The following is a 14,519-nucleotide window of genomic DNA, read 5'->3' on the forward strand; positions in this document are numbered from 1 at the left end:
GTGAGAGGGGAGGGTGTGAAAGTAACTGAGAGAAGATGGTTTCCCCCCACCCCCAGACTCTTAAACACTGGGGTGGTTGGGTTTTTTTGCTCATGTCTATTTAATGCTCTTCGGAGAAGAGGCTCCTCTGTTAACAATTCATCTGTTTAGTGAAGCGCTGTGAGAGGCATGTTGCACATGGGTCACTGTCAGGAGTCCCCCCCCAGCTGAGCCAGAGAAGATGAGACTTTCCTGATATTTCTAAAACTAACAATAACAACAAAAAAGCTTTTCTTCGAACTTCCTTGCCCCCCTGCCTCCAAAAGGCAAAGATTTCAGGACTTCTTGATACATTGCAGAATCAAAGGGGACACACATTCAACTTTGTTTCCTTAGGCCGCTTTTAAAGGCACACTGGCTCTTTTGTGCAAGATAAGGAGATTGTCCTGGCCATTCCGCAGGGTGGGTAATTCTGGTCTATCCTCTGCATGCTGGGATAACCTAAAGAGCAAACCTGCCTTCTGGTACTTTGCATTTCTGGCCCCGCATGGAACCTGGAAACACGATGCTGACAATGGTGAGAAACGAATTAACCAAATTTGTCTTTCACCCTCTAAAAGGTTTAGCACCGGCGAGCCAAATTCAGGCTCTGAGCCCAAGGCTGGTAGGCAGGCAATAGTCAACATTGTCCTGTGCCTCCTACTGCCCCCTGGCTAAAAGCTGCATAACTCCTCCTCCGACTACAGTGCCCACGAAGACAAGCTTACTCCAGTCCAGTGAAGGGGCCAGCAACACCAGCAGTATGGGAGCTTAACTGCAATGCCACTGACTTGCTGCAGCTAGTCAAACATCTTCTGAGGTGCTCCAGGAGGGGGTATTGGCAGAATCCCCACCCCACTGCAAAGACGAAGAGGCCTGGAGAACACACATATCGGCTGCCTACCCAGTCAAATACAGGTAGTGTCCCTCCACGTAACCTCTCGGAGTCAGGTCACCCCCAATATCCCACTGAAAGAGGGTTCACTCCTTTCTCCCAGCATCAAGCGTATTTGGACCATTTCCAAGGGGCTGATAGGAATGCCTAAAAAATGGGTGAATCTCACTGACACCTTGCATGTTTGGCTGCCTCCGTGGAGTATTCTTTATGACATAGTTTACCTGATAAGTTTTATAGCATTCATCCTATTAATCTGTTTATTTCTGCTGGGGAGAGAATAATACAAAGTTCTTGACTGGAGCTATTAAAATGTATTATCCGATGTTCATATTTATTCTAGGGATAAAGGCTTGATGAATCCTAACTACTGAATGGATTTAGGTACAAATCCACACCTAACTAGGGAATCATAGTGCTAAAAAAGGGAAGCTATTTGAGGGCTAAATATAGGGCTCATAAGGAAACCTGAGTGTGACCTCAGCTATAAAGCTGTGACCAGTTACAAGCAGAGTAGCTTTATTGACTTCATAATTACTCTGAGCTCATTTTGGTAAGAAGAAGCTGGATGTACTTTCTTTCGCTGTCATTTTTGAAAGGGAGAGAGGGAGAGAGAGACAAAGACAGGGAGTGGGTGTGGGATCATTTTCAAGCAACATGAAGCCCAAGGCAAGATGGTCTTCTGGTACCGGATCTCAACCTCTCAGTTGCTCTGTGGCAATCTTATTGATTTCCTTCGAAAGGGTAATAGCATTGGGAGAACTCGGTTTAGATCACCATCATTTGATCTTTAAAACCTCAGCAACAAACCATAATCCAGGCTGCTTTTAGGTGTCGGGCTGATAACATCCTGCTGCCCAATGACAGCAAATAGTAACAAGCAAGTGGTGTGGGGGGGAAAAATACCTCTGCCCATTAAGTTAGTACAGATAGGGCCAAATTCCAATGCCCTTATTCACCCTTAGTAGCTTCTTTACTCCACTATAGCCTCCGCGACTTCAGTGGGGCTATTTGTAGAGTAACACTTACTCCTATATGCATCCGAAGAAGTGGGCTGTAGTCCACGAAAGCTTATGCTCTAATAAATTTGTTAGTCTCTAAGGTGCCACAAGTCCTCCTGTTCTTCTTTTTTCCTGGTGAATAGTATCTAGCATCATCTGGCCCCCTGCATTGTAATTGTGAGCGACCAAACCTTTTAGGTTGGTATCAAAATGAATTTGGGTTCTTTTATGTCTTTTTAGCATCTTCCTGCAGATTAAAGAGTCCTGTATGGACAACTTTATTGGGAAGAAAGGGGCCTGCTGGTCCACCTCTTTTTTTCCACTTACGCCAGTCCAGTGTGGGTATAAAATGCTGCCCAATAAAAATGATGGCATTTTGCAACCCACTTCCATACGCTTTTAAGTCTAGAAAGATCATTATGATCACCTAGTCTAAGTATTACAGCAGAGCTAGCCACTGCTACAAACTAGGTTGCATAGGAGTGTAATGAACCTGTCAGTTACAACCGGTTTCAGGCTAATTTTTTTTTCACTTCCACAGAACGTTCTGAAACTCCCCTTTCACCCAACACCACCTTGCCACGCAGGGCTCATTTTCTGCACCGAGTACAAGGCTGCCGAGGAGGAAGCATTGGAGAGAATCTTGTCATTACAAAATATAGCTAGATGCAGCAACATTTCCCACATTGTTGGCTGCCATTAAAGTGGTGGTGGCAATTTTTAATGTGTCAGAATCTAAAAAAAAAAAAAAATACAATAAACTTTGCCTGTCCCTCGTTAAGGAGCAAATCATTAGAAAGCCAAATGGTGACAGAGCAGTGAAGAGGCGTCACAGCCGACCAATTTACAGGCCCAGCAGGCAGATCCTCTGCTGGTGTAAATTGTTCCAGCTTCTTTGAAGTCAATGGCGCTTTGACAATTTAGGCCAGCTGAGGATCTGTTCCCACAGGTCTTTGCAAAGATTGCATTCATTTTAGCCACATCATGCAAATCTCTACCCTGGAAAAATTCCATCGAACCGTATTACTTGCATAGCATTAGCTGTTTTAGCAACTGAACAGGTTCCCTGAGATGGGATAGTGTTTAGTTTTATAGAAAACAAGGGGTCAATTTTAAGGCTTTTTTTTTTTTTAATTTTATTTTTCCTGCCAAGATAGTCCTCCTTGGTCCCAGCAAGATCGGGGACCCTTGGTATTAACATTGGCTCTTTATTAGCAAAATATTGCCTGGCGTTTCCAGCAGTTATTAGGCTGCCTTCAGTATAGCTAAAACCGGCATGTGATTACTTCTGTCCACAGCAGCAGGTGTGCTCTGTGTCAACAGTGAGGGATTGTGGCTCTCACTTTGGAACTATGCAGTAACTTGGCAACGTAAGACTTGCTGACGTAGTTGATGTTATTGAGCTCAGTGAACTAATAAGCCATTTTTTCTTTCCAAATTTGGAGTGTGTTCAAGCACAGGGGGAATATGGCATTGGCTAGAGCCAGCATAGTGGGAGAGAGGGATGGAAGCAAAGGTGCTGTGCCGATTTCCCTACATAGCTTTATGTACGTCGTTCCCAACCAGCAACTCTTATGCATTGGGATTTTCATGGATCCAGCTAGACTCCAGTCTCTGAGAGTGGCCAGTAGTAGATTCTTTAAAAGAAGATGCCAAAAACTCTGCAATGGCAGTTATAGGATAACCTGCCTGCCAGGGAAAATAATCTTTCTGCCCCTGATTAATTAGCGGTTGGTTCATACGCTAGCTTATGAGGGTTTATGCCTCTTCCTCCGCTCCTGGAGTTTATAGTATTTATAATAAAGACGCAAAAAAACAAAAGTCACTTTCACTTGCAGCATAAGTATTTCTGTCTCAAAGGAACAATGGAGAGAATGAGAATTGGCTAATTTGATCCAGGACTAAACGTCACCATTTTGGTTAATGGCCACAGTTATAGGCAGTTTAGTCCACTATTGTCCATTATGGAGTTTTGGGGTTGTTGGTTTTTGTTTTTGTTTTTTTTTTTTGGCGGGGGAGGTTGTACCCTCCTCTGAAGCAGAAGCTGCTGGTCCCTCTCCACTGGACTAGATGGATCATTTCTGGTGTTCATTAAAACCATGGCAAAGTTGTGCTAAAAGACGAAAGGCCATATTTATCTTTGGAAGTGATGTGGTCATCATAAAAAAAAGTCATACTCTTCACAGAATGGGCACCTATTTAGGCCACCTAGGTACTTCTACATGGCCACATGACTATACTATGGGAGCTCCTCCCAGATATGTATAGCTTGTCCTCACAAAACACCCTTTGAGGGAGGGAAGTATATGGAACATGCTACAGGTGGGAAACTGAGGCACAGGGAATTAAGTGACTTTCTCAAGGTCAACACAGGCCATCTTTGGCAGAGCTGATAATGGAACCAGATTTTCTGAGTCCCAGTCTAGTGCTGAACCACTTGACCTCCCTTCGCTCTAGGACAGAGGTGCGCAAACTACGGTGGCCCGCGGGACCGTCCTGCCCAGCCCTTGAGCTCCCGGCTGGGGAGGCTAGCCCCTGGCCCCTCCCCCGCAGGCTCAGCTCGCCTTGCCCTCAGCGCTGCGAGAGCCGCCGGGGTGTAGTGTATTATATTGCTCCCTATATGTGCTACTTACAGAGCACAAGGACTGGCAGCCGTAAGTAATACACCGTAAGTAGCACATTCCTACGGGGAGCAATTTAATACATTACACCTCTGGTAGGGAAGGCTGTGCCTCCCCAAACAATCTGGCCCCTGCCCCCTCTCCGCCCCCTCCACTTCCCGCTCCCTGACTGCCCCCCTCAGAACGCCTGACCCATCCAACCCCTCCCCGCCCCCCCAGTGGCGTAGCTAGGGTTGCTGCTGAGGAGGAGCGGCGGAGAAAAAAGGCGCATGTCCTTGGGCGGCATTTTGGCGGCCCTGCGCATGAGCTGAAATGCTACCGAAAGACAGAGCGGCGCATGCGCAGGGCTGCCGAAATTATTCTTATTTCAGTGGCCCTGCGCATGCGCTGCTCCGTCCTTCGGCGGCATTTCGGCGGCCGTGCGCATGCACCAAAATGTCGCCGAAAGATGGAGCGGCGCATGCGCAAGGCCACTGAAAGACGGAGTGGGACAGCGGTGCTGCTGAAATCATGGACAAGTGGAAAAGGTGCCACTTGGGGAATTCTGGGCTTGGGGGAGCAGTTGCTCCCCCTGCTCCCCCCCCAGCTACGCTACTGCACCCCCCCACTCCTTGTCCCCTGATGGCCCCCTCCCAGGACCCCCCACCCCAACTGCCCCCCGGGGACCCCACTGCCTATCCAACCCTCCCCTCCGGCTCCCTGTCCCCTGACTGCCCTGACCCCTATCCACACCCCCACCCCCTGACAGGCCCCCCCAGGACTCCCATGCCTATCCAACCGCCCCTGTTCTCTGTCCCCTGACTGCCCCCTGGAACCCCCTGCCCCTTATCCAACCCCCCTGCTTCCCCTCTTACCATGCTGCTCAGAGCACCAGGACTGGCAGCCATAAGTAGTACAGCGTAAGTAGCACATTCCTACGGGGATCAGTTTAATACACTACACCTGCCTTCCATACAGTTTCGGAACCCTGATGTGGCCCTCAGGCCAAAAAGTTTGCCCACCCCTGCTCTAGGAGGAGGCCAGCTCGGGCTTGTAATGTGTGTGTCCTTTGGTGACATAGCTACTTGATCACTCAGTACTGGACTGGATCCATCAACTGACTGGACATGATTTACAGCAACTATCAGCCTGGGCCAAATTAAAAACAGTGGCACAGACATGAAAAGTACCTGTTGATACTCACACCTTCTTGTCAACTGCTGGGAATGGGCCACATCCACCTTGATTGAATTGGCCTCATTAGCATTACAAAAAGTAATTTTCCCTCTGTTGATATTCACCCCTTCTTGTCAACTGTTGGGAATGGGGCACATCCACCCTAATTGAATTGGCCTCATTAGCACTGACCATGGGTAAGGCAACTCCCATCTTTTCATGTGCTGTATTTTTATACTGTATTTTCCACTCCATGCATCTGATGAAGTGGGTTCTAACCCTTGAAAGCTTATGTCCAAATAAATGTGTTAGTCTCTAAGGTGCCACAAGGACTCCTTGCTGTTTTTACAGACATGAAATGTTCCTTAGCCTGAAAGTTGCTTGATTTATGTTTTTAAAACGGATCTTTATTTAAAAAAACAAATCTTCTTGTCACTTACTCAGAGCCAGAAACCTACCTGATGGACTGATCAGACATAAATTATGTTTTTTGTCGGTTACCGCCTGAAGCATAAGAAGATGATCATGTATGTTCTATCGCAAAAATAAAAGCACAGTGTGAACAAAAATGCTGAAAGTCCCGAACTGTCACTTTCAGCAAGGAACTTGGGGTTAAACTAAAAATCCCTGGGAATTGAGTTTTATCATGGCATGTCTGGCAGACCAATGGTACTGCTATAACACAAAGTGGCTTTTTAAATGTTATGCACAGTGGTTGTTTACTTCAAGGGGGATTTAAAAAAAAAATTAGAAGGCTGATAGTAGAAAAATACTAAAGAAAATAGCTCTAGGCAACTTCATGGATGATCTAGTTTGCTAGTTCAAACCCCCTACTGCAGTTAAAGCACTGACATAGAACTCAGGAGCGTTAGATTGAACTCTGCCACAGACTTGTGGGGTGACCGTAGGCAAATCACTTAAATTTCTCTGGCCCTCAATTCCCCATTTTTAAAATGGGGATAACACCACCTCTTTTCTCCCAACCTCTGCATGTAACCTCTGGGAGAGCCTAGCTCTGATCTCAGTTGAGGCTAACATCATAGATTTTAATTCATAGATTTTTTAAGGTCAGAAGGGACCACAGGGATCATCTAGTCTGACCGCCTGCGTTTCCGCTGCCACTGAATTTCATCCATCACAATTTGGATAATAACTCCATGGTCAGTAGCGCTCTGGTAGTCTAGAGTATCTATAAATAACATACTAGTGCTACTATGGGGAGGGGGGGAATAAAGCAATCTCCCTAGCCACTGGAGGAGATGATCAGGCAGCCAAGCCCTTCGAATGAACAGCAGCAGTACAATCCTCAATGCTGCCCATTGTTTCACAGGATAATCTACTGTAAGGATTTGGTTAAACATGCTGTAATACGGTACCAATGGCTTGCATTATAAAATCACAGGTCCCTAGGCTCGCTGGCAATGCCAGTGAAGCCTGCCGGGTGTTCATTAGCACAGACACCGGGCCTAGCTATTTCCATTGCAGGGTCTGATCCTCTCAACTCCCACCAATTTGAATACTCAGCACTTTGTAGCATCAGATCTGTAGTTGGAGGGAATAATGACAGTTATAGACAGCGTCTAAGAGTCAATCACTATTATTATTCCCATCAGTGAGTACTTGATCAGTTATGCGGTTGATTATTAGGTAGATTTCAGTAACTCGCTGTTCTCCAAAACCACCATTTACCAGAAAGGTTTTGAAAATGAATTGATTTAAGCAATTACCTGTTAACTGACGCAGCCTGGCCACAGATCTCAACCTCTACACTGGCTGGCGTCTACAGGAGAAGATCATGATGTAGGACCCCTGTAGGGTGAAATTTGCCCAGGGGAGAGTAGCTTGCAAAGGCACGGTGCCACTCCTTAGGATGGCTCCCCCATACTAGAAGAAAAATGTCTCACTGATACCAAAACATACCATTTGGTAGGCTCAGATAAGCTGTCCTATATGGCACCTACTTTACTACAGCTACTGCAGACGAGAGGAGGGATGGGCCAGTGCTTAAGCTGTAGGAGACAAGTCCCTGCTCTACCATGGATTCCCTGTGTGGGAAAGTCACTTAAGAGCCTAAATGTATTTGTGGTGCTGGGTCTTAGCCTCTCTGTGCCTCAGTTCCCCGTTTGTAAAATGGGGATAACAGTATTTCCAGCCCTCCCAGGGGTGTTGCGAAGTGCTCAGATTGTACCTAAACTATCTACGGAAATACAAGCCGTATAATGAGGCCGCTTAGGATCATGTATCCTGCCTCTGGTGTGGTAAACAAAAGAGGGGAGGGAGGGGAGAGGATAGGAAAATGCCCTAGCTCATTATGCAATCTGAAGAGCTGGTGGGCCTTGGCTGTGATTAACATCGCCAGTCATCAGCAATTCGATGCAAAGCAAATCTACATGGCTCCCTATCCCACACTGAGATTCACTCCTTAACCCCTGGATTTATGGCTAATCGCCCTTTAAATGCCCCCTGCCCTGCAGGTAGGGAGAGCAGAGCACGGGAGCACAAGGCTGCAGGGTGGATCTAAGAGCAGATTCTTTGGTAAAGAAACAACAGACAATCTTCAGCTGGAAAGGGCAGGAAGTTGTTTCACAGGGTGAGCTTTGCCGAGCTAGCAGATTGGAGGGGACGTGCTGAAGCCCTTGTGGTCCTGGCTGGGATGCATAGAAGTAGGGATTGCTGCATTTGTAGGATCCTCTCCCCTTCCCTACAGAAACCCCCCCTTTGGTGCTCTGCAGGCTTCTGACTCCACAAGGGGTTGGCAGCTTGTGTAACTTACTGATGGTCAAATCAGGATTAATGTGTGCAGTTAGCCCTTGCTCAGATTGGGAACCCCTGTCCCGAGTGGGGAATGAAGAGGTGCCTGCCGGCAGAGATGCCTATGGGAGCACAACAACTCCCACTGGGAAGGAGGGTGGCCAGGAAGCAGTGTATGGAGCAGAGCAGACTGTATGGGAACCTGCCCAAGATCTGCAGGTTTTTGGAGTCTGATTCCCCCCTTCCTCAACTGGGCAAACTGTTCCTCCCTCCTTGCCCCAAATAATGGTAGAATCAGGAGACCAGGACATACTCCTGGTGTGGAATCCTGGCCGCAGTGAAGTCAAGGGGAGTTTTGCTATTGACTTCAATGGAGACAGTATACGCTCTCCTAGCTTGGGAGATGGGGTCCCAAAGATTTTTTTTTTAGAAATGTTTTTTTTTTGTTTTAAGTACAGACTTATTTGCTAGCAAATCTAATATAATTCGGGCCAACTAGGTGAATGAAAGCGTATTAGGGACTGGGAAGCGCATGTGCTGGTTTGTCAGTTTCGACTGTGTCCAGGAACCTAGCCTTTTTTGAAAAGTCAAAATTGCAATACTTAAAAAAAAAAAACCCCATAAAATCAATGGCAGCTGCCTTTACAAGTGATTGCTATGCATGTCACACCGCGCAGAACGCTGCTGAGATAGCTTTGAACATGTGCTCTTTGCTGCTTCCCTAAAGCAGAATTGATTATTGTTAAGTGTTTTGTTAATGTATTCAGCTGAATAGCACAAAATCATTATGTTGTTCAGTTCATAGCTATGATCTTGGAGCTGCTTAACACCTGTGGACTGGGGCCGATCCTCAGCCGCTGTAAACTGGTGTCGGTCCATTGAAGTCAAAGGAGCTAGGCCAAGTCACACCAGCAGAGACCTGGCCTAGATGATTCACTTTCCTGCTGAAATTCCTGTTCAGAAAATCTTATCTGGGTTGTTGCTTTCAACTCTTCATCTCACGCGTACACACCAACAAATATACACACTCGAATACAGAGAAACTGAGTAGAAGTGGGTCAAAACTGGGACTGCGACACCCAACGCCCTTGATTATGTCAGTGGAATTGTTATTGCAGCCTGTTTTACTTTAAAAGAGGAGCCAGCCTGATCATCAGTTCTCTGTTGGAGTTTCCAGCCTTGGTAGTTGGGCAAATAAAACCGCACCCTTTGAACTGTAAACTAAGGGGATTTGATATGGATAATCAGTGGACCAGAAAAATTGTGCCATTCACACATTTTTATTTAAAAAGTGTGATTCGTTTTATAAAATGTTAATCCAGGGAGTATATATTCCTACTAAAATCCTTTCAATATAAAATATAATATTTTAAAAAGTAAAACATGATACAAAATGGTGTAAGACGTGAGTAAGAAAAACCCCTCTGCAGTGAATATAAATATCCTCATTGCAGCTCCTTTTAAAGGCTGCAGATGCATCCCTGTTAATATCTTGGAAATAATTCCCTCCAGGTCAAACCATCTCCTCTGTTCTGGTCCAGCCACTTCCCACAAGGGAAAATCGTGGTCACTCCAGTAGCTGAATTGGTGATCTCCACCCTCTCCACTAACCAGCCGGTTGCTATGCCGCTGTTGTCATGTTCAATCCGGACTTTTTTCAACTCCCCCAACTCCAGGGTTTCCAGGCAAAACCTGTTGGTTTTGCCCCGTTCAAAGAGGTTCCGGAACTTCTGCTTGAGAGCACGCTTGCCCGAATCTCCGTTTATTCCAAAGACGGTGATAAAGACATTGGCGTCGGTCCCAGCTCCTTTTTCAGACCCTGTAACCACAATGACCTCATATTTGACTGGCACCAAGCTCCGGGCTTTGCTGGCAAAACTCTCTATGACCTTGGCACACTCAAAGACTTTGTAGTCACCCCTCTTGTTCCTCAGTGGAATTTTTGCATTGCACTTGAAAAAATATCTGCCAAAGGAAAGTTAACAGTGTGTTAATAATATGGCCTTTTGCTTTGCATTATGAATGCCCAGGTATAATGGGGACAGACGATTTAGCAATTCACCTACTACTAATGTTTCAACCTTGTATTTAGAATGAGAGGGACGTATCCTTGCTTGGGACTTGAACTGAAGATTCTGGGATTTTAAGAAACAGCACTGCTCTGTGTGCTACAGGAAGCTCTCTAAAGGACATAGCCAATTATTTTGCAAGTTTGAAATATGTAGCCTCCCTGGAAAGACAAATTCAAGTCAGAGAACGTCAACTCAGCCCTTCAACCTTACAGTTGTTCTACATTTCAGCATTACCCAATACACTCGCCTTTGAATACGCGGAGCTAAAACAGCTGGCTTGAGTTACACAGTATGCATATGAACACTTACCCTTCTTCTGAAGTTCAAAAGTTCTGTGGTAATGGATTTCCTCCAACCATAACAATTTCCACTGCCCTCTTGCCCTCAAACAGCTCTGCCCCCACTCTCTAATCACAGTGGAGGTAGCTCATTTTACTTGTGCTTTTACTGGATTTTTTGGCATGGGCAACACATAATGGAGACCAGGGAAGGCTAAGCCTTCCCCCCAACCCTCGCGCCACCATAGGGGAGGGGCAGTGGTGGATTTGGGACCCCCCCCTGAAAAGTCTCCTCCCACCACGGCTCCAGGGCTGGAGGAGCTCTCGCTCCCCGCTGCAACTCTGCAGTGGTGGTGGGGGGGGGGGGGGGGGGGGGGGGGGGGGGGAGGGCGGGCGGCAAGAGCTTTTCTGGTCTCGGGGCGGGGGAGTGAATGGGGGGATGGGAGGGGGTGGAATTGGGTGGAGCCATGGGCGGCGTCACGGGCAGAAGGGGCGGAACAGGGGAGGAGCTCCGGGCTCGGTGCTCCAGCCAGGGCCGAGAGCTCCGCCGCAGTCCCAGCTAGGGCCATGGGGGGTGGCTGACAGCAGCGAGCGGGGGCGGGGCTTCAACTGGAAGAGGCGGGTCCTCAGCTGGAAGAGATGGGCAGGGGGCTAGCCTCCCCAAGAAGAAGCTTTGCCCACGACTCACATTTTTTTGGATATCAGGGACTTATTCTGAAGGCTGTTGCAGCTCTAGGGGCGAACAGCAACCCTAAACATTGGTAGAACAGGACTGTTCAAATCCCGTGCTTTCAAGCAGATGGTTTAAATGACTTCAATCTTCCTAAGCTGCACCTTGAGATTTGCCATCTCGTACATGCAACGTAGCAAGGGGAAGGGGCTTCCTAGCTGAACAGCCCCTCCTCGGATTTCCGGGTTGAAAACCTGTTGTGAGGCCGCCATGTTGCAGGTTCAGTGCTGCCCTCTGCAGAGCAGGGCCGCCCAGAGGATTCAGGGAGCTTGGGGTCTTCGGCAGCAGGGGGCCCCCGCCGCCGAATTGCCGCCGAAGACCTGGCACTTTGGCGGTGGGTCCCAGAGTGGAAGGACCCCCCGCCGCCGAACTGCCGCCGAAGACCCAGAGTGGAAGAAGCTCCGGGGGCCCGGCCCCGTGAGAGTTTTCCGGGGCCCCTGGAGCGACTGAAGGACCCCACTCCAGGGGCCCCAAAAAACTCTCGTGGGGGGGCCCTGTGGGGCCCGAGGCCTGGGACAAATTGCCCCACTTGCCCCCCCCCCCCCGGCAGCCCTGCTGCAGAGCCAAGGGGAGGATTATTGAGGGAGTTGTGTCATGACAGGAGCTAGCATGACATGACGCTAGCACGTTTAGTTAGGCATTAGGGCTGAAGATCAAAAACAATAGGATCCTCACACAGTAAATCCTGCATCAAGCCCATAACTTCTATTTGACCTAGAGCATTGCTTTTAAAAGGACATCCACTCTTGATTTAAAGACGTGGAGTGATGGAGAATCCAACATGTCCCTAGGTAACTGAAGTCGCTCAACTTATGCCAGAATTGAATGTGGTGCCCTTGTCGTCTTATTTGCCTGTCAAGTGTCATGTACACTCACAGAACTATAAAAATAACATCATAAATGGCTACTATCGGAGAGCCCAGCAGAGCAGGCAGGCTGCTGCTTTTTGATTTAAAACAATCAAACAAACTTAGGGACAAGCTTTCAAAGTTAGGTGCATCATCTATGCTCTCACCCATCAAGGTGAAGTTCAGCAATTACCACCATCAATGGGATGACAAGGAAGGGGGCAGAGGTGAGGGAGAACAGGAAAAGAGGGAATATTAAAGGCTGGGGGAGGAAGTATGTGTGTCCCCTCTCTCCTCGTTTATAACTCTCAGCCCATCCTGAGCAGACAAAGGAAACAGCAAGCACTGAAATATGTACCAGATGCTGAAAACCCTTCACTCCACTGGGATGCCCCTGGCGATGTACAGGAAGCACAGAACATACTCATAAATTACTGTGTGTCTGGTAATCAGCCAGAGATTTGGACATTGGGCTTTTAATGAGGTATTTTATTTGCAATGATGCAAGTCATTTCCACCTGTGTTTCCTCCCTCTCCTGTCCAAACGGCAGCAGGCACTCCCTGAAGGAATTCAGCTGGATTGCATTATGCACGGATAAAATTAAGACCTGAAGAAAGGGCTTCTTCAGCACCACAGTGTTACCATATTCCTTAAGGTCTTACAACCCTTTGAATGCGTCTGAAACCACAGAAATACCTGCCCATGTTTGGAAAGAAGTGTTGTACCTGGGAGGGTCTGATGAGAATAAATCCTGAAGCCCTTATTCAGGGGTGGGAACGTACTTCCCAGTGAGCGCTTTTTTAACTCTCTCACAACTGCCATGTTGCCAGCTCTTGGGATTTTTATCGTGGATTTTATGATATTCTGAGTTTTCCTTAAAACCTCAGCTGGGGGAATTGTCTCATTAGGTGAAAATCTCAGCTTTCTTTCTTTCTTTCTTGTAAATTTCTACCCCTCAAAGTTGCAGAGAAAAGCTTGAAAACATGACCCAATTGTATGCTCAGGGCCGGCACCAGCCCACCAAGCATGTGCTTGGGGCGGCGCCTGGAGGGGGGCGGCGCGGCGGGGCGGGGCGCTCCACGGCCCAAGAGCGGGGCCGCGACTGGGCTCGCCGCCCTCCCCGCGGTGCTCCAGCCGGTCGGGGAGAGCGGAGAGCTGCAGCGGGCTCACCGCCAGGGAGAGCGGAGCCGCGGTGGGCTCGCCACCCTCCCCCCGGCGCTTCGGCCGGTCGGGGATTGCGGGCCTGTGGCCGGGCTCGGTGCCCTCCCCTGCCGCGCTGGGGGGGGAGTGGGCGGGGGGAGGGCGGCGGGTGGCTTTTTTGCCTAGGGCGGCAAAAAAGCCAGAGCCGGCCCTGTGTATGCTAATGACTCTAAAACCAAAAGGCAAAGAAAAAGAACCAAAATATATTATTTAAAATAAAATCATGACTGTTAAGTTAATCTTTATAATTTGTCTGGTTTTTGGGGAGAGGGTAGAGGGGAAAGGGGGGGGGGAGGGGTGTCTCCTCTCATCATTTTTGAACCTCTGGGATGGGCAATACTGAAGGCTGGATCCAGCAACTGGAGCAGCTGCTGCTAGGTAGGGCTGTGGTTACGGAGAACATTTAAGAAGCCAGGGTTCTGGGCAGAATGGGCTGTGACAGGCTGCAACTTACAGCAGAATCTTGTTGCTGTACTATGTCATGTTTAAATAAAAAACTTGAATTGTGCTTTAAGAAGACCCCTGCCCCCTTGTGGGGCCACACTGGTTCCAGTGAGGCCCTTCAGATGCACAATAGCCTCGGGCATGTGGCTGTGATTGCAGGGTCGGGCGTGCAGGTTTCCCCTGATTGCGAGACAAGACTATAACTGTCTGAGTTTTCATTGCAAATATTAACATGGCCCTTCTACAGGCTGATTTGATTTAGCTGTTGATTAATTTGCTGGAAGAGACACTTAACATCAAAATCTCACATCAAGGATTTCTTTTTAAACACTAAACTGTCTCAGCAGGAATGAAACCCTTAAAGTTAAATACTTTAATGGTAGTGGCAATATCGCAGCGAAGAAAAGGAATCCATTAATAGTTTGGATGTGTTTGCTTAGCTATTTTGGCCCAAGATTGACAGCTAGTAGGTATTTGCTCTTCGGATGACCATTCTTTTCCTTTT

At 47.9% G+C, this 14,519-nt stretch overlaps 1 protein-coding gene across 2 annotated transcripts in view; it reads right to left on the reverse strand.

Annotated features, from left to right (window-relative positions):
* Positions 1-9,788: 9,788 nt before the first annotated feature.
* The window catches only part of LOXHD1 (lipoxygenase homology PLAT domains 1), a 297,140-nt gene continuing 292,409 nt past the window's right edge, over positions 9,789-14,519 (reverse strand). For both annotated transcript variants that reach the window (XM_065549964.1, XM_008166053.4), the window contains exon 47: positions 9,789-10,406. In XM_065549964.1, coding sequence (XP_065406036.1) covers positions 9,926-10,406 — 481 coding nt within the window. In that variant the 3' untranslated portion in view covers positions 9,789-9,925. The remainder of the gene's footprint in view (positions 10,407-14,519) is intronic.

Source organism: Chrysemys picta, chromosome 6 (assembly GCF_011386835.1).
Source record: "Chrysemys picta bellii isolate R12L10 chromosome 6, ASM1138683v2, whole genome shotgun sequence".
Classification (NCBI taxonomy): Eukaryota; Metazoa; Chordata; order Testudines; family Emydidae; genus Chrysemys; species Chrysemys picta.